Here is a 24,740-nt window from a genome sequence, read left to right on the forward strand (position 1 = left end):
GAAACCATAGAACGCATTGCTCAGTCTCCATGAAAGCTGTTTACTGGTGTAAACTAAGCTTGGTCCCAGCAAAGTAAACAACAAGAGCACCGCCTTGCGGGTGCTGACGCTCATCTGATTTTTTTTGTATAATAGAAATATTGTCCTACCCATGATTTTCTAAGTCTAAAAAGGGCCATCATTCTTGAAAAAGCAGGATAGAGTTATGTTTCTTGATGGACAGTGTCCACTTATGATGGTGAAAAACTGTTGCAAGTTTTAAAGCAATAGCTTTGATAGTTTATGAGAAAAGTTGCCTTAAACATAATACTCAACCAAGAAAATGATTTTCCAAGTCCAAAAGGGGCAATGATTATTGCAAAAAGCAGGATGGAGTTATGTTGCTTGCTGTACAGGGTCAGCTTATGATGGTGAACAAGTGTTGCAAGTTTCAAAGCAATAGCTTTGATAGTTTAAGAGAAAAAGTTGACCTAAACATAAAACTTAACCAAAATATCTGATATTTTCTAAGTCCAAAAGGGGCCATAAATCTTGCAAAAAGCAGGATGGAGTTATGTTTCTTGCTGTACAGGGTCAGCTTATGATGGTGAACAAGTGTTGCAAGGTTTAGAGCAATAGCTTTGATAGTTTAGGATAAAAGCTGACCTAAACATAAAACTTAACCAAGAAAACTGATTTTCTAAGTCCAAAAGGGGCAATAATTCTTGCAAAAAGCAGGATGGAGTTATGTTTCTTGATGTACAGGGTCTGCTTATGATGGTGAACAAGTATTCCAAGTTTCAAAGCAATTGCTTTGATAGTTTAGGAGAAAAGTTGACCTAAACATAAAACTTAACCAAGAAATCTGATATTTTCTAAGTACAAAAGGGGCCATAAATCTTGCAAAAAGCAAGATGGAGTTATGTTTCTTGCTATACAGGGTCAGCTTATGATGGTGAACAAGTATTCCAAGTTTCAAAGCAATAGCTTTGATAGTTTAGGAGAAAAGCTGACCTAAACATAAAACTTAACCAGGCAACACCGACGCAGACGCCGACGCCGACAACCGCTCAAGTGATGACAATAACTCATCATTTTTTTTTCAAAAAATCAGATGAGCTAAAAATGGACCTGTCATTTGCAAAAATACCCTATATAGTATACACTACATGAAGTAAGGGGCCATAAATTCTTGATGTCCTTCAAGAAATTTCTCTGAAACTTTTAGAGCTGTACTTCCCTCTAACAGTTAACAATACTACTATGTCTCTTAACCATAAAAAAGCCTGTGGAATGACAGGAAAGTGGAATACAAACATTAAATTGAATTAGTACTATATATATATATATATATATATATATATATATATATATATGTACAAAGGGCAACAACTCTTTATTTATCTGGCAATAGACTTGAACTTGCATTGTCAATTTTGGCTATTGCACATTAACATTTCTACTATGTTTTATTGAAATATCTCATAACAAGTACAATGGGCCAAAAACCTTGTCTTCCTCAAGCAATCTCATTGAAACACTTGCAGGAATACATCTTCCTACAGCAGTTAATATTTCCACTGTGTTTTGTTGAAATCCTTCAAACAATAACCAAAGTATGGCTCCAGACAGGAAGAAAATAGAATAGATCAATATATAAGTACAAATGGCCATAAATGTTGCCTTGCTCGGGCAATCTGACTGAAACATGCATGGTGGCATTTACCTACAGCAGTTAACTTTCCTACCATGTTTTATTGAAATCCTTCAAACCATGTTTTAGATGAAAGACTTGACAGACAAGCCAAAACTATTTCCCTTAGCTGTCAGTGGGAGATAAATAAAATCATGTGACCAAAATTGGTATAAACAGCAATGAAAGCAAGTGCCGTATACCCTGGTTTTGAACAGAATGCCCACTGCTTGTTTGGTTTTCTAAAGAATATAAAGAACAAAGTCAAACATTACATATTGTGCAGATTTAATGGTCTAATAAATATAATACATGTAAACAACCACATTGGCATTAACTTGTAATCTCATAACTTATAAGAAAAACAAAACGATGTTTGCACCATATAATGTAAGGCATAAACAAAAATAAATTTCAAGTTTTATCAGACTGTGTCAGCCACTATTTACAATCCAGCCTACCCACCCCTTACAATTTCATTTCAACTAAAGCTTTTCTACTAGCGATTTAAAATGTAATTTCAGCACCAACTTTGATCGAGTTGTATAACGTGATGTGTGCCAAGTGTTAGATATATGTGATATAATAAAAATAGTAATAACCCTTTTAACAACATACCCCAATATCTTCTATGTAAAGAAGTAAAAGCTTAACACTATACCCAATTCGGATTTTATCAAATAAAATCGGCCTGAGAAATTACCCAAATAAATTAAATTTACTGTCTTAAAACTAGGTTAACTTGGAAAGAAAAATGCCAAGTTTTTCATTAAAGTCACAATGTATCTGGTTCACATTTTAACTTTTCACTTTTATTAAATGTTCATAATGCTTCATATAAATCGCCGATCAATTGTTAATGCTACTTGACTTCTATATTAAACACGTTTGCTGAATTCGAGTCATTCTCCAAGTTCGGGCAAACAATTTGACTAACCAGAAAGCTACTGTAAAAGCAGAAATTTTCGCGAGGGTTTAATTTTCGCTATATTCGCGAGGCCCTGCATCTCACGAAAATTAATCCTCGCATAAATATTCAGCATTAGTATAATTCAAATTCAAGTATGATACCATTTTTACAATTTCGCGAATATTAAACCTCGCGAACATACTCAAAATTTCAAATTCGCGAAATTTTGACCCAGCGAAAATATGTGCTTTTACAGTATTCTGTAAGTGTATATCATTTCCCACATTTGAATGAACAAAGCAGCTACCTGTATTAACTGACATTTGTAGAAATCTTAACATGTTCCCCTGAAACTTTGAACAATCTGGAACAACCTACCAAACTGACACAGTGTACGATTTCATTATGATAAGATAAAGGGGACTGCACACCCTACAGAGCTGACATTGTGTGCATTATGAAATTCTCTGAAATCATTAATATTCTTTAGAGACAAATTTTCATGGATTCTGTGGTCGAGTCAATCCATAAAATTAAATCCCAACAAAGAAGAGAATTTCCTACTCAGCATGGATCCTGACCAGACTGCGCGGATGCCCAGGCTGGTCTGGATCCAAAGCCACTATGTTGGTTTTCCCATGGCACGGCTCATATATTTTCCGAAGTTAAATTTACGAATTTATATCACAATGAAACAGCCATTTTGGCCCAAACCTTGAACTTTTGTTCCCGCAAAATGAAATAATTTCACGTTAACGAGGACTGCACTCCTATCAAGCTGACGCGACATATGACATCATTTTAAAATGACGCGGACAGCATACAATTTCATCATAGTAAGATAAGATGGACTGACAAACTGATGTTAATAACAACATAGAACAACACTTAAAAATACTATAAAAGAATCTTCTTTTTTGATAAAAAATACAGAAAGATGAAAGCCAGTAGCGCTGTAAGCGACAATGACACAGATTGTAGAGCAAAAATATATTTACATCTCTTTGGCACAGTAAAGCTTTTTACAAGTATGCCTATGATAAAATATCTGTTTAAACAGTTTTACACCCTGTTCACTTTTAGGAACACTTAACATTTATATACAATGTACATACTAATAAAATGGAATAAAACATTTCAACTTCAATGATAAAATCATGTCATCAAAGTGAACCATCCAGTATTATTCAAAATTTCAATTTCCAGGAACAACATTTTATACATGCTTTTTCTTTCAGGAAAATATGTTATCTACAAACTTATGCTTTTTTGGATTCAAAATATTGAAACAAATCTCCAACAGCCAAGTATACATGTACTGATCATGACGATTATGAACTAAAGGTTGTCTTTCCCAAAAACAGTGGATTTTTCAAGTAAAAACGTAAATTCATAATAACTGAAGTCCACAAAAGCATAGCATGTACAGATGAAAATAAAACATTTGTTCATCATGTTAAAATGGCAATATTTCTTGTTCATTCCAAACTATTCTTTTAGTCACGATTCCTGACCTCTCTTTCACTGCTAATTCCTGATCATATTAGCCCAAATATCACATATTCTGAAGGCCATCAACCATCTTTCCGTAAACATAGGATTTGAAAAAAATAATAAAAAAAACATTGGCGTTTTGATACAGAAAACAGCACAATTAAGTTACAAAATACTCTATATGCTATTTTTTTTTTTTAAACTGGGGCTATACAGAACTCTTTATTTGTTCCTACTTTATTTGCATTTGTTAGAAACTTTATACCTGTCTTTACTTTGCAAAGCACGAAAAAAATAGTTCTTTTCCATTAATCAACATTTTACATAGAAATATAGGAAAATTACTAATAAAGTGTAGGAAAGCCTAAGAAATACTGGAAATTTAAGACAAAAACAAAGCATGACAGAAACAGGTTGATGGCCTGCATTAAACATTCAATACAGAATACAGTGCAACCTCTGTATAGCAACACCCTTTGGGAGATGTAAATATTGACTGTTATGTAGAGGTTGTTGTTCTGGAGAGGTAAATTTGATAGTATATTTCGGCTTAGGGAAATTTTGATGATGTTATAGAGAGGTTTTTGCTTAAGAGATGGCCGCTCTGGAGAGGTTGTAGTGTACATCTATTTGAAAGTTTACTTTTAAAGGTAAGTAAAAAGACACTGATTTTTTCTCAACTGACATGCAGTTTGTCTGTGCCATTTAATGTCTCTGCACACACAGCCATATGTTTAGGCCATGAGTTCCTTTCTCAGAGGTAATAAGAATGACCTATGGCCAAGTTTTTATAGAAAAGCAATGTGAACCATCACATATTATCACCTCAAGATATACAATGAAAGACTTCTGGTATACTCAGTCATGAACTTGACCCCTATTTATACTATAACAACTGACTGGCAGCACTCTGACTCAAATACACCATTGCACCAACAAAGTTCACGCCCGCCGCAATAATGAACACTGGGAACCAACGGCCGTGACTCTGCGTGACAAGCTCAGCAGTAAGGGGCCCACATAAAATTCCTGGAACTGTAGCCTGAAATGCAAGACAAATATGATAAAGATCTAGCTTATTAAATTGCTAATAATTTCTGAAAGGAATACCTGAACGGACTGGTTATCAAACTTGGCCTAAGTTTTATAGAGATAAAAAAAAATTGTATAAGTTTGATTAAGTTTCGAGAAATTTTTTTCCAGTTACTGACCTGACAATTATTTTTGTAATTTCCACCGATTAGAGAGCCATAATTCAGGAAATAATTGTCCAAAGTGGCTTGTTTTAAAACATTTAGTAGACTTCAAAATGTAACATCTTCTGAGCTGAAACTGTCAATCAGTTTTCATTGGTTCAAGGGCCATAACTCTAGAGATACTGGTCTAAACCTGCTGCTTATCAAACTTGACCTAGATTTTATAACACATAAATAACATATATTTAAACAAGAGCTGTCACTAATGGTGACAAATGCCCCCGCAGCGCCTTGACCTTTGACCTGGTGACCCCAAAGTCAGTAGGGGTCGTTTACTCAATAAGTACTATCAGCATGTGAAGTTTGAAGGTCCTGGGTGCAGTGGTTCGCCAGTAAAGTGCCTTCATGCAAAAAGTTAACGTTGTGACGAACGAACGGACGGACAGTTGAAAACTAATATGCCTCCCTTCGGGGGCATAAAAATGATATTTTTATAAAACAAGAAAATTCACCAGAATGGTATACAAGAGGGCCATGATGGCCCTATATCGCTCACCTGAGTTAAGTTGCTTGCTTGAACAAATTTCTTTCCTAAAGCTTCAAAAACAAGAAAGTAGGTCAGTAGGTCATATTCATGGCCACTGAAAGTCAGTTTTAAGATCGGTGTGCAAAACTGTATAAGTCATCCCAATTTCAAGGCTGTATCTTAAAAACACAAGAAAGTAGGTCAGTAAGTCACATTCATGGTCACTGAAAGTCAGTTTTAAGATCGGTGTGCAAAACTGTACATGTCATCCAAATTTCAAGGCTGTGTCTTAAAAAACAAACAAGAGCTGTCTCCATAGGATGACACATGCCCCCGATGGCACTTTGAATGAATAGTTATGGCTGATGTTAGAGTTTAGGACCTTTGACCTACGGAGCTGGGTCTTGCGCGCGACACGTCGTCTTACTGTGCCACACATTCATGCGTGGTTATTTTAAAATCCATGCATGAATGACAAAGATATGGACTGTACAGGCCCATCAATGCACTTTCATGAAAAATGACCTTTAACGTCTAAGTGTGACCTTGACCTTTGAGCTACGGACCTGGGTCTTGCGCGCGACACGTCGTCTTACTGTGGTACACATTCATGCCAAGTTATTTGAAAATCCATCCATGGATGACAAAGATATGGACCGGACACGCCCATCAATGCACTATCCTTTAACGTCTAAGTGTGACCTTGACCTTTGAGCTACAGACCTGAGTCTTGCGTGCGACACGTCATCTTACTGTGGTACACATTCATGTCAAGTTATTTGAAAATCCATCCATGGATGACAAAGATATGGACCGGACACGCCCATCAATGCACTATCCTTTAACGTCTCAGTGTGACCTTGACCTTTGAGCTACGGACCTGGGTCTTGCGCACGACACGTCGTCTTACTGTGGTACACATTCATGCCAAGTTATTTGAAAATCCATCCATGGATGACAAAGATATGGACCGGACACGCCCATCAATGAACTATCCTTTAACGTCTAAGTGTGACCTTGACCTTTGAGCTACAGACCTGGGTCTTGCGCGCGACACGTCGTCTTACTGTGGTACACATTCATGCCAAGTAATTTGAAAATCCATACATCGATGACAAAGATATGGACCGGACACGAAAAATGCGGACAGACTGACAGACCGACAGACTGACAGACTGACAGACGGTTCAAAAACTATATGCCTCCCTTCGGGGGCATAAAAAGTAGGTCAGTAGGTCAAGGTCACAGTCGGGTGACCATTTATCATTTAGGGTCATCAGGTAAATATAATTAAACAGTCTAGGAAATATGATCTGATAACTGTTGAAGTATTTTTCCTATATAACTCATATATCAAGTGACCCCCAGGGGCGGGGCCTCTTTTCACCCCTGGGGCATAATTCGAACAATCTTGTTAGAGATCAACTAGACAATGATACATACAAAATATCAAAGGCATAGGCCTTGAACTTTCAGGCAGGAAGACCTTTAAAGTTTTTTCCTATGTAAGTCTATGTAAAACTTGGGACCCCGCAGGCAGGGCCTTTCACCCCAGGGACATAATTTGAACAATTTTGGTAGTAGACCACTAGGCAAAGCAACATACCAAATATCAAAAGCATAGGCCTTGCAGTTTCAGGCAAGAAGATTTAAAAAAAAAAATTCCTATGTAAGTCTATGAAAACTTGGGACCCCCTGGGTGGGGCCTCTTTTCAACTTGGGCGCATAATATGAATAATCTCAGTAGAGGACAACTAGGCAATGCAACATACCAAATATTTAAAGCCTATGCCTTGCAATTTCAGACAAGAAGATTTTTAAAGTTTTTTCCTATATATGTCTGTAAAACTAGGGACCCCCAGGGCAGGGCCTCTTTTCACCTCAGGGTAATAATTTGAACCATCTTAGTAGAGGACCACAAGGCAATGCTACATACCAAATATCAAAAGCCTAGATCTTGTGGTTTCAGACAAGATTTTTAAAGTTTTTTCCTGTACAAGTCTATATAAACCATGTGTCCCCACTGGACGGGGCCATATTTGACCCTAGGGAGATTATTTGAACAATCTTGGTAGAGGCCAACTATATGATGCTACAACCAAATATCAAAGCCCTTGGCGCTTTTGTTTTTGACAAGAAGATTTTCAAAGTTTTTCCCTATATAAGTCTATAGAAACCATATGAACCCAAGGGTGGGGTCATATTATATCCTAGGGGGATAATTTGAACAATTTTGGTAGAAGACCACTATATGATGTTACATACCAAATATAAAAGCCCTATGACCTGTGGTTTTCGACAAGAAGATTTTCAAAGTTTTCCCTATATAAGTCTATGTAAACCATGTGACCCCCCTGGGCGGGGGCCATATTTGACCCTAGGGGGATAATTTGAATAACCTTGGTAGAGGACCACTAGATGATGCTACATACCAAATATAAAAGCCCTATGACCTGTAGTTTTGGATAAGAAGATTTTTAAAGTTTTTCCTTTCTGTTGCCATGGCAACCAGAGTTCTGTGTGGAATTTAATTCTTTGAACAACTTTGGAAGAGAACCACGCAAGGAACATCCAGGCCAAGTTTCATCAACTTCCACCGAATGGTTTCAGAGGAGATGTTGTTTAAAGGAAAGTGTGGACGGACGGACGGAGGATGGTGAGCGATCACAATAGCTCACCCCGAGCACTTTGTGCTCAGGTGAGCTAACAAAACCTCAAAGCAGTTTCACTTTCCGTGTATGCCAGTGTAGTAATAGTGTCAGACTTTGATAAAAAGTATACTTACAAGAGTATTGGAGATAGCGAAGGTGATGCCGGCATGGCTAGGTGCTACTTCAGCATGGTTACTGAGATGTCCCGAGGAATTACAGGCACTCAGGCCAAGGCATATTGTAACAAAACTGAAATATATTGCGCAGTACTATAGAAACAGTTTCAGAAAGAAATCCACTAGTCAGACATAGCAGAAATATAAAGTGAAGTTATACATGGCATAACTGATCTTGTTGTTTCTGCTGGGTTTTATGTCAAACCAATACAATTATACATCCTATGACGACTTTCCAGCTTTCTGGTGGCATGTACGGCAATGAGCAGGTGCCTGGGTTGAAACACCAATCTTCTGTAAGTCGGATGGATAATTTAGCACATGAAGAATTCTACTCACCAAGCAACAGTTTTCAACTAAATGGCAAGAAGCAAGTGATTTGATGTCGGTGGACTTAATGCTGCTTGGTGCAGGTGTTTATTTTCTGAATGTGTTACTGCTGCCTTGTAAACATGACACACAGATTTTACATACAATCTGAGAGTACTGAGGAATGTGAAACACATTTTTTTCATAATTTTTGTTTATTCCATTTTTAAAACATATTATCCATGTTAGAAATGGAATTTTGGCTTTCAAACAGTGAGATGTAAATACATACTGACAAAGTACCAGTATGTCAAATTTAACTTAAACTGAGTTAAAATGCATACACTGACAAGGAATTGTATTGAGACTTGAATATTTTTTCAAGACGGCAAAATTTTTGATATAAGTGAGTCTCAAGATGTTTCAACTGCATTTGATTGTAGAAAATAACCTGGTATAAAAATAAAGGTCAACTTACAACACAGCTAAAGGTAAATCATTAACAGCACTAAAGAAGAGAATAAATATTCCAGGTCCCATGAGACCAATACTCGTCATTAAACGTCTCACAGACAACACGGTCCACTTATAGTGTGTGATGAGAGAATCTGCACAATGTCCCGCAACTGAAACATAATATATTAAAACATTATAAACAAGAGTGCCATGAAGGCCCTATATCGCTCACCTCACCTACTGACCTAAAGATCATCAAGATTAACATTCTGACAAAGTGTCATTAAGATATGGTCATAAATGTGGCTTCTAAAGTGTAAACTAGCTTTTCCTTTGATTTGACCTGGTGACCTAGTTTTTGACCCGACATGACCCAGATTCAAACTGGAACTTGAGATCATCAAGATTACCAAGTTTCATGAAGATACAGTCATAAATGTCGCCTCTACAGTGTTAACAAGCTTTTCCGGTGACCTAGTTTTTGACCCCACCTGACCCAGATTTAAACATGACCTATAGATCATCAAGATTAACATTCTGACCAAGTTTCATTAGGATAGGGTCATAAATGTGGCCTCTACAGTGTAAACTAGCTTTTCCTTTGATTTGACCTGGTGACCTAGTTTTTGATATTACATAACCCTGATTCAAACTGGACCTTGAGATCATCAAGATTACCATTCCCACCAAGTTTCATGAAGATATGGCCTCTAGAGTGTTAACAAGATTTTCCTTTGATTTGACCCAGTGACCCAGTTTTTGACCCGACATCACCCAGGTTCCAACTTGACCTAAAGATCATAAAGATGAACAATCGGACTAAGTTTCATGAAGATACAGTCATAAATGTGGCCTCTAGAGTGTTAATAAGCTTTTCCTCTGATTTGACCTAGTGACCTGGTTTTTGACCCCACCATATACAGATTTGAACTTGATCTATAGAGCTTCAAGATTATTATTCTGACCAAGTTTCATTAAGATACGGTCATAAATGAGGCCTCTACAGTGTAAACTAGCTTTTCCTTTGACTTGACCTGGTGACCTAGTTTTTGATCCTACATGACCCAGATTTGAACTGGACCTTGAGATCATCAAGGTAACCATTCCGACCAAGTTTCATGAAGATACAGTCATAAATGTGGCCTCTACAGTGTTAACAAGCTTTTCCTTTAATTTGACCTGGTGACCTAGTTTTTGATCCAAGATGACCCTATATCAAACTCGTCCAAGACTTTATTGTGGGTTACATTCTGACGAAGTTTCACTAAAATTCGGTCAAAAATGTGACCTCTAGAGTGTTAACAAGCTTTTCCTTTGATTTGACCTGGTGACCTAGTTTCTGATCCCAGATGACCCAATGTCGAACTCGTTCAAGATTTTATTGAGGGTAACATTCTGACCAAGTTTCATTAAGATTGGGCCAAAATTGTGACCATTAGAGTGTTAACAAGCTTTTCCTTTGATTTGACCTAGTGACCTAGTTTTTGAACCCAGATGATCCAATATCGAACTCGTCCAAGATTTTATTGAGGGTAACATTCTGACCAAGTTTCATTAAGATTGGCTCAAAATTGTGACCTCTAGAGTGTCAACAGTCAAATTGTTGATGACGACGACAGATGACTGACGACAACGGATGACGGACACAGGGCGATCACAAAAGCTCACCTTTGAGCACTTTGTGCTCAGGTGAGCTAAAAAGTGTCACAAAACTATTAACTGCAGGAAACACATGACCATTTACATTAAAAACAAGTTGCATGTTTGTTGGGAAAGAAAGTCTGCCTTAGTTGCTGATTCATGTTACAGGAAATTTCAAGAAATATTTCTTCAGTACCTGTCATTTTGTTGATATTTATTTTAGCTTTGTTGTCCAGATAACAGAAAGCTCCTAACATTGCCTCTTTGAAAAACAAGTGAACCCAAGTACTGTAGTGGCAATACAGAAGTCCCCTACTGGTGGCCTTGACTTTTAACCGACAAACATAGATCATGTTTAACATACTGTCTCACCATGGGGAATGTTTGTGTGTAGCGCAAGATAATGCACATAAAAGTTATAGAGCAAAAACAATTTTTATCTGACGTTCAATAGTGACCTTGACCTTTGAACTCTTTTCACACATCAAGTTTTATGAACCTAGCTTGAATACTTTGTGAGTAATTGCAGGATCCAGATTTGAAGATGGATGGACAGACAGAGGGCATTTCTATAGTCCCCTCTGGTGTTCCACCTGTAGGAGACTTAAACAAGAGCACCGCCTTGCGGGTGCTGACGCTCATCTGATTTTTTTTGTATAATAGAAATATTGTCCTACCCATGATTTTCTAAGTCTAAAAAGGGCCATCATTCTTGCAAAAAGCAGGATAGAGTTATGTTTCTTGATGTACAGTGTCCACTTATGATGGTGAAAAACTGCTGCAAGTTTTAAAGCAATAGCTTTGATAGTTTATGAGAAAGTTGACTTAAACATAATATTCAACCAAGAAAATGATTTTTCTAAGTCCAAAAGGGGCAATAATTATTGCAAAAAGCAGGATGGAGTTATGTTGCTTGCTGTACAGGGTCAGCTTATGATGGTGAACAACAGTTGCAAGTTTTAAAGCAATAGCTTTGATGGTTTAAGAGAAAAAGTTGACCTAAACACAAAACTTAACCAAGAAATCTTATATTTTCTAAGTCCAAAAGGGGCCATAAATCTTGCAAAAAGCAGGATGGAGTTATGTTTCTTGCTGTACAGGGTCAACTTATGATGGTGAACAAGTGTTGCAAGTTTTAAAGCAATAGCTTTGATAGTTTAGGATAAAAGCTGACCTAAACATAAAACTTAACCAAGAAAACTGATTTTCTAAGTCCAAAAGGGGCAATAAATCTTGCAAAAAGCAAAATGGAGTTATGTTTCTTGCTGTACAGGGTCAGCTTATGATGGTGAACAAGTATTCAAAGTTTCAAAGCAATAGCTTTGACAGTTTGGGAGAAAAGTTGACCTAAACATAAAACTTAACCAAGAAATCTGATATTTTCTAAGTACAAAAGGGGCCATAAATCTTGCAAAAAGCAAGATGGAGTTATGTTTCTTGCTATACAGGGTCAGCTTATGATGGTGAACAAGTATTCCAAGTTTCAAAGCAATAGCTTTGATAGTTTAGGAGAAAAGCTGACCTAAACATAAAACTTAACCAGGCAACGCCGACGCAGACGCCGACGCCGACAACCGCTCAAGTGATGACAATAACTCATCATTTTTTTTCAAAAAATCAGATGAGCTAAAAACGTGTCAACAAGTGTCTTAACTGAGTACACAGAGATATCACTGTGACCCTAGAATAGAATAACTGTGGAGCCTTCACACTAACAGCTTATCAACTTATATAATTTGGTCGCTCCTTTGGCCTGTGATTTGCTTTGTAAAGTGACAATATGTAATGAATTTTAGGAAAGAACATTTATAACATAAGATAACATCCAAATATTTTGCTTTTTGTAAAAACTTCACTTCATGTCAATTATTTTTGTATCTTCTATCAAAAAAGATAACACTAAAACACTGACCACTTGTGGTTGCAAAGTGATGAACAAAATACTTGAGTTATCAAGGTATTGCATAAATCAATACATAGAAAATATAAAGAACATGACCATGGTCCACAATCAACATGAACCACTAGAGCAAGTCCCTGTGCTCAAGCTAGGAATGCTCAGGTTTTCACTGTTAATAACTGAATGATGACACTTACCTACACCTACTACAGAATTCATGAGATAAGGTACTGCAGTTAACATGATATGTGTTTTGCCGGCTCCCAATGTCCGTGTTAAATAGGTCGGCAACCATTGCAAGATGATATAGTTGGACCAATTCATGGAAAAATGAGCAATATAGATTGACCACAGGGGCCAGTGACTGATAAATTCTCTCCAGTTTACATTATGATTATTCACCTGAAATGATAGTGCAGTATCAATTTAATATTGTCATACAAATAAATTAAATATACTCAATTACTTTCTTTCTTGATTGCTTAACAATTAAACTTGCCGTATTTTAAATTTAGATTTGCAGTTATAAGACTATGCACTTGCTACCTCACTTACTGGACCTGCCCTAAGTTATAAAAGTGATGGTCAATTATCTTCTACAATAATCTCTTCCTTTATAATTCAATAATTTCTTTGATAAACTGCTGAATAAATACCACCATTAAGGAGGTGATCACATGTTATAAGAAAGGCTATAACACCTGTACTTACTTTTGGAGGTTCTACAAATTCTTCATCAACTGACCCTCTTGGCTCTTTGAAAAAATACAACCAGAAAAACACCCAAATAAAACCAATAGATCCAAACAAATAAAACATCATGCTCCAACTCAGTTGTGGACATATCTGCAAGCATTAAGTTATATGTGGTAAAACATCAGCTTTTTCATATCATTTCTTCGAGGCTGACATTTAATTTTAAATGCAATGAAGATACTCTAACTTCTGAAGTATTTTCTTTTTTTCTTTTTTTAGTTATAATTTTCAATGACTTTTGTTTATCCCAATACATCATTATATGTATGTAAGCTAGCTTGAACTACTATTCCAGCTAATCCTTAAAATGTATAAATAACACGTCATAGATGTAAATGTTTGACCAGCAAAAATTCACCACAGATGCTAATGTCTGATGTCAACATCTCACCACAAATGTTTTTGTGTGTTGGGTTTTTCCTTTGCACTGACACAATTATAGGCCATATGGCAACTTGCCAGCTTTGCTGGTGGAGGAACAACCCAGGAGCCCATATGTGCTTTATTTCATCATAGTCGGACATCTTGGTAGAACTACCGACCTTCTGTAAGCCAGCTGGATGGCTTCCTCAAATGAAGAATTCAACGCTTCAAATGGGGCACAAACCCACATCGATCAGGGGCAAGTGATTCAAAGTAAGCAACATAACCACTCAGCCATGGCGGCCCCTACCACAATGCTTACATCTGACGTCAACATTTTACCACAGATGCTAATGTCTGACCGTCAATTAACTCATCACAGATGTTAATATATGAATGTCAATAACTTCAATCAATAACACAGCACAGACCTATGATAATGTCTGCCCATCAGTATCAACTCACCACAGATGCTAACGTCTGACCAATAGAACCAGCAGCCACTAAATAGCCAAATGCTCGTGACCTTTCTTCACTGGGAATGCCATGAGAAAATATATGGAATATTGTAGGTAATCCTGAAACAATGAACATTTCAAATTATTCCCTTTATCATATTCTAAATTGTACTGTCATAATACATTACAGAAGGAATTTATTAAAACATGTAAAATCAGTTTTAGAACTTATTGTGAAACAACTCAATTTCATAGGTACAAAATTTCATGGTTTTGCCTCAGATGACTATTTCCTTGACACAAAAATTGTGGATTTCCACTAATCGAGATAAAAGAATGAGAATTTTGCTTCTTTGAGGTTTAAATTCATGGACTAATACATCCGCGAAAACCATGAAATTTAGTCCAAAGCAAATATGAGCCGCCCCATGAGAAAACCAACTTAGTGGCTTTGCGACCAGCATGGATCTAGACCAGCCTGTGCATGTGCGCAGTCTGGTCAGGATCCATGCTGTTAGCTGACGGTTTCTCTAATTGGAATAGACTATAAAAGCAAACAGCATGGATTCTGACCAGACTGCGTGGATGCGCAGGCTGGCCTGAATCCATGTTGGTCATAAAGCCACTATGTTGCGGCTCAATTATTATTTCACAGCAAATGTGTCCATTTACATTTTTACAGAAGTATGTTCAGAGCTCATCTGTTCTTCAGGCTATTTTGACATGAAACTGAAAAGTAATGAGCCAAATAATAAATTATGTCATTTATGTCATGATGTTTAATTGATGTTGCATAATTATCATCATAAAATTTGAGCAATCAAGAGCTACAACTGCCTGAAAATCCCCACCACTTTTGTGAAGTTTGTAAATCTGCCTAGTATTGCCGAAGGCATTGTGTGGATGTTTGCGATGTACAGATAGCCTGATGAACAGCACAAAATCATTATGTGTCCATATCACTTTGTGGCGGTAGATATAATTACCTCATCCTTCGAAAAGTCTTAGTCAAACCCTGGTCAATATAAGTGAGTATACTGTACAAAACCAGTCAACAGCAAGTAAATAAATAAATTACCTAGACCTTCTCCAAGACCAAGGACAACCCGTGCCACTATAAGTGAGTATATCGAGTGAGCAAACAAGGGCACGAGAAATGTTGACAGAGACCAAAGCAGCACTGACATCATCAGAACTTTCTTCCCACCATATCTCCTTGTAGCACTTGCACCAATCACCTGTAAGTAAACATTGTCAAAACAATCAATTAACTCTTAGCCTGCTAAATTTCTATAATGAACTTGTCCATCTTGCTATTTGGACAGTGCCATTGAATGTTAAAAGGGGTGCTTACCAAAAAGATACTGACTGAATGGCAAACAGTGCAGATCATGATCAAACTGCATGCATGTGCAGGCTGATCATAATCTACACTGGTCGCAAAGGCTGAATCAATCGTGTCCAGAATGATAAGGGTTAACATAATTTATGCAGCAACAACATGGAATCAAAACACACATACTCATACTGTCCAAAGGGCAACAATGTTGAGCCCATTAATTGTGGATGCACTGCCTCCTATTAACAAAATTGGGAGAGGACTGTATTATGATGCTACAGACCAAGTTTGATGAAGATCTTTCATGCAGTTCATGAGAAATTGGATAACTTTTATCCTACATGTGGCAAACAGTTTTCCCTTTGTCACAAGTGCAGACCAAGATCCGTCTGCACCGACTGCAGTAGAAATAAGGGTTATAAACACTGTAAAATACAATATATCAAGGTCCATAATGCATTTCATTACTTTTAAATACCTGACTGCTAATGTATCCAACTGCAAAGGAGCTGAGCACCCATCCTTGACCATGCATGTCCCACTTAAACTCATCTGTCATTTGGACAATGGCAATTGGCATGATAACCCGGTCCGCAGCATTGATGAAGTTGGCCATCGAACACAGCCATAATGTGTGAGCTGGGTTGTTCAACATGTTTCACTATCTAGTCTTTATTTACGGAATGTATGTGTAGCAGCAGCGGCATCTTTTAAAGTAAAACTGAAACAATAAAACAAAGTGTGTGAGCTGTATACTATACTACAGTTCAAAATGCAGTCCAAACACACTGATTGTAAATACTTTATCATTCAAATTCCATCAATTAATAATATTTTTCAATTTAGTATATGCATCTTATATTATTTAACTACTGAGACTTCAATTAACCCTTAGCCTGCTGGCGGCAGATGATTCTGCCTTTGCGACCAGTGCAGACCAAGATCAGCCTGCACATCCATGCAGTCTGATCATGGTCTGCATGTTCGCTATTCAGTCAGTAAATTTTCAGTGAAAACTCCTTTGAGTAATAAGTGGTACTGTCCAAATTGAAATAGCAGGGTAAGGGTTAATGGACTTTTCCTAAATTTCAAATACTGTTAAATCATTATTATTTTGTCTAACAGTTTGTCAATTTTCAAGTTACCCCCCTCCATGTAATCAAATCCAAAGAAACAATATAATATTCCCATTTATCTTTAATATATCTTTAAATGTGAAATTCTTAAATTCATGACATATAGTGTACCTCTCTGCTCAGGCATTCAAACAGTACAGCATCATTTGAAAGATATATCTATCCAGATCTGCAGTTTGGAGACAAATGAAACAAATTTTAACAAGCAAATCAGAGAATTTATACCCCCCACCCCCACCAAAAAAAAAAAAACAAAAACAAACAAAAAAACATCAGATAAGTTGCTTTGTGAATGAGGGGACTATATTTTGAAAGATATTTAATTTCAATAGTTTCAATCATGAAGATCCATCAAAAGGTTACTTACAATAGATACAGACAAAAAACTTTTTTCTTAACATATCAAGCAGAAAAGCTCAGATCATGTGCTTTTAATAATTATGCTAGTTTTGGTGATTCTAGCTAAAATACTTTTTGAAATATGAGCATTTTCACTTTCGAATCGACACACGGACTGGAGCATACACCATTCTCTATATCATAGGCACCGACAGGCAGATAGGGATTCGGATTAATATACAAATTTATTTGGGTTGGAATTTGTCCTGTACCTGTGTGCAGGGCTTTAGGGTATAGAGGATAGCTAACAAACTTTTCCTGCATGCATATTCAAAGAATTTAAATTTGGTACTTTTTTTCTGTATGATTTTTTCTGATATAATCAGAATAAAAATGTCTTTTTTTTTCAAAACATTTTAGTAAAAATCCAAGTGTTTTCTCTCGTCTTGCCATTGCTTACACACACAGTTTTAATGTGTACAAGATAACTTTGGACAATTTTCAGTTATTAGTGGTAAAAACCACATCTAAACAAATTTCCAAGGATCTTTTTACTACAATTCAGAATAAAAATATATGTCTTTTTAAAAAAATATTCAGCTTTTAAATTTCAATTTCAAAATTCAATCAAACTAGAAAATGCTTTTGTAAAAAAGCGCATGTCTCCCCCAATGCAAAGTCCTATAGGCAAGATGTCAATAGGGGTCAGGAGCGAAAGTCAAAGAGACACTGATGGTTGGCTGCAATAGGGATCATCTACTTGGCATGTCCAGTCATCCCGCTAAATTTCAACACTCTTGGCCTAGTGATTCTCAAGTCACTGTTCAGGCTCCTGTGACCTTGACCTTTGATCAAGTGACCTCAAAATAAATAGGGGTCATCTACTCTGCATGTCCAATCATCCTATTAAGTTTCAACATTGTAGGTCAAGTGGTTCTCAAGTTATTTCCAAAAAATGATTTTACATGAACAGGCTACTGTGACCTTGACCTTTAATAGACTGACCCCAAAATCAATAGGGGTCATCTACTCTGCATGTTCAATCATCCTATGAAGTTTCAACATTCTGGGTCAAGTGGTTCTCAAGTTATTGATCGGAACTGGTTATCAATGTTCAGGCCTCTGTGACCTTGACCTTTAACGGAATGACCCCAAAAACAGTAGGGGTCATTTACTCTGCATGAACAATCATCCTATGAAGTTTCAAAATTCTGGGTCGAGAGGTTCTCAAGTTATTGATTGGAAATGGTTTTCCATGTTCAGGCCCCTGTGGCCTTGACCTTTAACGGAGTGACCCCAAAATCGTTAGGGGTCATCTACTCTGCATGACCAATCATCCTATGAAGTTTCATCATTCTAGGTCAAGTGGTTCTCAAGTTACTGACCAGAAATTGTTTTCAATGTTCAGGCCCCTGTGACCTTGACCTTTCACAGAGTGACCCCAAAATCGTTAGGGGTCATCTACTCTGCATGACCAATCATCCTATTAAGTTTCAACATTCTGGATCAAGTGGTTCTCAAGTTACTGACCGGAAATGGTTTTCAATGTTCAGGCCCCTGTGACCTTGACCTTTAATGGAGTGACCCAAATATCGATAGGGGTCATCTACTTTGCATGTACAATCATCCTATGAAGTTTCAACATTCTGGGTCAAGTGGTTCTCTAGTTATTGATCGGAAATGGTTTTCAATGTTCAGGACCCTGTGACCTTGACCTTTGACGGAGTGACCCCAAAATCAATAGGGGTCATCTACTCTTCATGACCAATCATCCTATGAAGTTTCAACTATCTGGGTCAAGTGGTTCTCTAGTTATTGATCGGAAATGGTTTTCAATGTTCAGGCCCCTGTGACCTTGACCTTTGACGGAGTGACCCCAAAATCGATAGGGGTCATCTACTCTTCATGGCCAATCATCCTATGAAGTTTCAACATTCTGGGTTAAGTGGTTCTCTAGTTATTGATCGGAAATGGTTTTCAATGTTCAGGCCCCTGTGACCTTGACCTTTGACGGAGTGACCCCAAAATCGATAGGGGTCATCTACTCTTCATGGCCAATCATCCTATGAAGTTTCAACATTCTGGGTTAAGTGGTTCTCTAGTTATTGATCGGAAATGGTTTTCAATGTTCAGGCCCCTGTGACCTTGACCTTTTGATGGAGTGACCCCAAAAACAATAGGGGTCGTCTACTCCAGCAGCCCTACAACCCTATGAAGTTTGAAGGTTCTAGGTCAAATGGTTCTCCAGTTATTGCTCGGAAATGAAGTGTGACGTACGGACGGACGGAAGGACGGACAGGGCAAAAACAATATGTCTCCTGGGGGAGACATAATACTTTTCAGAGACTGATGATTTTACATAATATTATATAATTATACTTGATTTTGTCAGTACTAGGTCTGATATTGACATGATGACATGTGAAAATTAACACAACAAAAAAACATTTAAAATCTATGTTGGAACGTCTGCCTGCAAGCTTGTAAAAGAATGATATATCAATCTATACAGTTATTTAAGTATAAATGCAAAATTATCAACCTACAGTGTATTACCCTAAAGGCAGTGGCTAGAGAACCGAAATCGGTTCCTTAGACAGCGAACTTATTCGTCCGGAACCGGTTCTCTAACCAAAATACCGTGCATAGGCTAGGGAACCGGAATTTTATAACACTGCCAATATTCACTCTGTTTCTATAAGTATCATGCATATTATTATCTTAATGAATTTAACCATTCCCTTCCATTTATCTGCGTTTACTGTCTCAAAAAGTGTACTCGACGCATACCATGTCCGCCATATAAATTGGAATGATGTAAACTAGTATGAAATAAATGCATGAAAACTACTTGTCGTTTTTAAATGTTAATTGTTTTAAACATGTACAGTGTTTAAATTATTTTTTTTAAAATAGTATTAATTTGTATTTGCGTCATTACATGTTTATAGATGTACAAACTACATTTGTAATTTAATTGCCATTAAAACGTCTTGCAGATTATCTGAGTACTTTATATACTGATTTGTAACACCTCGGCATTACACTTTCAAAGATATGTGATCAATACTAATTAACAGAAATTACTTAGTTTGTTTTAATTGTTTCTTTTATTGAATTGTACCTTTTAAGTTTAAATTTCAAGTTTATTTCGGCTTGCTCCAATGCTGACGATTTCCGCATGAAAATAAATAATAACATGCATGACACTTTCCAAAAGAAACAAAGTGAATTTCGACAGCTATATGCATAGAAATAAAATTCCGGTTCCCTAGCCTATGCACGGTAATATGGCTAGAGAACCAGTTCCGGACGAATAAGTTCGCTGTCTTAAGGGAACCGATTCCGGTTCTCTAGCCACTGCCTACCCTAAAATTCCACTATCCTGATTTCTCATATTCTCGGGGGACTAAGGGGTTGTTTTTATTCCCAGTAACAGATTAACCATTTCATAAACAGCAGTTGGGTGTTTTTTTGTAGAAAATTCACTTGTCTTTCCGATGGAGTCATAAAATGTTACAGAAATTATCCCATTTAATTATTTTGTTACTGTATTTGATACCACCCTCATCCGCAAAAATGGACCAAGAGTTTCTCATATTCCCGTGAATTTAGATTTGACTTTTCATCACAAATAAGTTGTAGAACTTAAAACATTAAAATTACCATTGTGTAATAAAAAGACATATTCTGTAGTAAATACATCAAGAAATATGACAGTTAATTGCATAATCAATAATTTATGGCAAATTTGCTTACACCATCAGAAAAAAATAAGGATTTTTTTGAAAACTGAGTAAAATGCTGATATTTTCATCAATATGTGTTCAAATCACTTGAAATTTTCAGTGTGTCAGTTTTGAAAATTCCTGTCTAGAAAATAACAAACATTAAATTATTTGACAACTTTAAGGCAAAAAACGAAAATATGAGAAACCCTGAGAATACGAGAAACAGGGATATGCCCTAAAGCGCTGTTTATGCAAAGTGAGAAGTTATGAAAACAAAAAGAAACTAAAGGGCTGGCACTCAAATCACCATTGGTTGATAGTAGATCGTAATATCTACAACTAAATATTAAATTTAATACTGACATACAGTCAACTCTATCTTGCAACCATGTTTCCTGACTTGGATTTTAGCACTTGAATTCTTCAAAGTAGAATATTTTTGAGCATACCTCAAAAACCTCACAATTTCTTACAATAAAACCTCACAAATTTGGTACCATTTTGAAGAGTGAAATACATATTTTTATAAGAATAATATGATTACAGTGTTCCAGATAATTTTTTGACCCCATGGGTAATTACCCCCACTTTTCAGAAGATGGGGGTAAATTCAAAATTCCAAACTCGGATAAAGGGTAATTTTAACAATACTTACCGTTACTGTAGAGACAAAGACAGACATTATAACAACACCATAAACTATTCTATGTTTGTATTCTACTGCCTTTACTGACAAACAAATGCAATGCAGCAAACAATTTGCTCTATTTTTTTAGAGTCTCTTTATTGGCCCTTGGTTTGTATGCTTCCATAAGTCTTTCCAGCACTGAATTTCTCACAAATACAACATTTCAGCCGCAGGTCACTGTCCTTTTCAGTAAGTTTTATCCAAGGATACGATTTTTACAACTTTCAATGGTGGATTCAGTGACAGCCACATGCGACTTTTTATTTTTTAAAACGGCAGAAATAATGTCTTCGATTATTGGTTGCACCAAGCTCTTAGTCGGTAGAGGTGTTTTAACCACAAAAAAGTTATCAATTTTTCTCTGTTTTGCTTCGGAAGCCATGATAAAAAATAATGTGTCTACTTTCGTTTTAATACAACGATCAAACGCTTGGTTTTGATAAGTAAATACATAAAATTTCTAGAGCGCCTAGACGACGCGGATGTTCAAGTAGACTAGTTTACGGTTTCTAAGACAGGTAGAACGTTGTAGCGAAGTTAATAGTGGTTACCCGTCGCATTGTTTATACGGAAGTAGTGATCAGCTGTTTTCAACATGTTTTCATTTAAATATAATTAAGGTACGCTTCAAGTTTTAATGTCGTGCGTAAGTTCAAAGTCATGTACGTATAATGTACGCATCAAAATGAAATCATGTGCGTTTTTAGTTGATTTTTATGCGTAAAATACGCCGATACGCAGCTTATCTGGAACACTGGATTATGAATTTTAGATTGACTTCGATGAAAAAAGTGCCATCAAACAGAGGCGGTCATTCAGCCAATATAGAATCACCCATTTCAGGGATAATCAAATGACTGTTTATTTTGCTTAAAAATACAAATCAAAGGTTGATTTGATGTTGTACTGGTTTGAACTGACAAATCTAGATAAATGTATAAAGTTCTATGAATCAATATTTTCATTTTAGTTTTAGATATAGGTGGTGCTAATTATGCATAGAAATACAACTGTGAAAACTAGTGCTATATTCTTTGACTTAATATCTCCTGTTTGAAATGTAAACATACTGTCTCTCATTATATTCTGTCTTGAAATGTTTATTTCTAATACCACAATCATGTTTTGTCAGAAAAAAAGACTATTTTAAATGGATAGAAAATATGATAAACTAGGTGTCCCCTTATTGGAAAAGGAAGTGTCTAGGGGTACGGATCCGTACCTCTACCTCTAGACAAGCCTGTTAGGGGTTTTCTAGGGGTACGGACCTCCGATTTTCTAGAGATTAAGGGTCATTTACATTTCAAATTTTGTTGAAAATGAAATAACAAATAAGACTTCATCAGAATTCACCTTAAATTTGGTTTACAGATAACAAAGTTCACCCCATTTGTTACATTTTCTTTCAAAACGTAAATAACCGAGGAACACCAAATAAATCATGAGGATTCGAACTGGCAGAAAAAAAGATATAAAGATTAAACAAAAAAAAAAGTTAAATACCTTGGGGAAAAACTATTTTTAATGATAATTAACCCTTAGGGTATTTATGTTTTCCACACATTTGGTAGCCGTTATGAGATACAAGGGACGTTTTCACAAACAAGTTTCGTTTACTTATTGTCGGTTAATTGATTATTAAACAATCAGTTCCGTGCCGATTATACTTGTTAAATAACAAAATAAATAGGTGCATATTATTATGCATAGTTTTTTTTTTCTGCTGAATTTTAAATAGAATTCATTTAAGGGTTACAAGCACTCATTTATCTGTTATCAACAGTTAAAATTTACTTTACAACAAACTTATCGGCACGGAACAGTGTATTCATTTGGAGTTCCTCGGTTATTTAGGTTTTGAAAGAGAAGGATAACAATCGGGTGAACGCTGGTATCTGTAAACCATTTAGATCCAAGTTTTAAGTGAACACTGGTTAAGTCTTATTTTTTTATTTCATTTTCAATAAAATTTTATATATATAACCCTACATATCTAGAAAAAGGAGGTCCGTACCCCTAGAAAATCCCTAACAGGCTAGTCTAGAGGTACTGATCCTTACCTCTAGAATCTGATTCTAGAGCTACGGATCCGTACCCCTAGACACTTCCATTGGCAAAAGTGACCCCCTACTGGTGAATCAGACAGGTATAAATATTTCATCATATAAGAATGATTCAAATAAATCAAACATTGATATGAATGTGAGCAATAGTTTTAAGTGTTAGTAAGTTTAGATATCATGAAAGTCCAAACATTCTTCACTATATGCTAAAAATTTAGATAGTGACCCGCTATTGGCGAGTTATCTGTAATTAATTTTTGCAGAGTTGTTATTGGTCCACAAAAAATTTGACAGCTAAAAGCGAGGAGAAATGTTAGCTTGACCAAAATAGATACGAACTTTAATGTTAGAAGAACAACACGTGGACAATTTCTAGCATTATTAAACGACACATCAAGAAAATTAATTCAGTAACTGTCAAAATATGTCAGTTGTCACGACGTGGCAAAGAAACTTTCATTTATTCTTCTATCATGGAAAAAAATATAAAATATAAAACATAACTTCAGGTTTTAGTTTTGAGTAAATTATACTGATAAATTTCTTGAATAAAAAGAAGATAGATGAATTATCCAGGAAACATTTCAAGAGCATCTGGAAATTATGATGTTTTTATTTTGTTTAAATGATGTAAGTAATTTTTGTTCCAATATACTTCGTACTCAAATATTCGTTCCTAATAATATCGAGTCAAATCTAGAACACGTCGCGTGTCACAGAGTACTACTTAACTAAACAGGGCCTTTCAAAAAATGAATTCTATAGTGTAAATCCTGGGAGAGAAAATACCAAGGTTCCTACTGGGGCTCGAACCCCGGGCCTCGTGAACCGTAGGCGGACACTCTAACCACGTCGCTAAAGAGTTAACCGAACAGCAAGGCTGTTGGAAGTGTCCTACAAACCTACTTAAATGAGAACAACTTCTCCTTGGTCAAG

The 24,740-nt window shown here is 36.3% G+C and overlaps 1 protein-coding gene across 1 annotated transcript; it reads right to left on the bottom strand.

Moving 5' to 3' along the window:
• Positions 1 to 1,943: 1,943 nt before the first annotated feature.
• Positions 1,944 to 24,331, bottom strand: LOC123523889 (sialin-like). Its single transcript, XM_053539442.1, has 9 exons — positions 24,144 to 24,331; positions 16,326 to 16,568; positions 15,587 to 15,746; positions 14,516 to 14,628; positions 13,643 to 13,777; positions 13,129 to 13,333; positions 9,413 to 9,560; positions 8,584 to 8,698; positions 1,944 to 5,118 (listed from the first exon to the last, which is right to left on the bottom strand). The coding sequence occupies exons 2-9, from the start codon at positions 16,500 to 16,502 to the stop codon at positions 4,963 to 4,965; spliced, it is 1,209 nt and encodes a 402-aa protein (XP_053395417.1). The 5' UTR covers positions 16,503 to 16,568; positions 24,144 to 24,331; the 3' UTR covers positions 1,944 to 4,962.
• Positions 24,332 to 24,740: the final 409 nt, after the last annotated feature.

The sequence above is a fragment of the Mercenaria mercenaria genome, chromosome 3 (genome assembly GCF_021730395.1).
Source record: "Mercenaria mercenaria strain notata chromosome 3, MADL_Memer_1, whole genome shotgun sequence".
Classification (NCBI taxonomy): domain Eukaryota; kingdom Metazoa; phylum Mollusca; class Bivalvia; order Venerida; family Veneridae; genus Mercenaria; species Mercenaria mercenaria.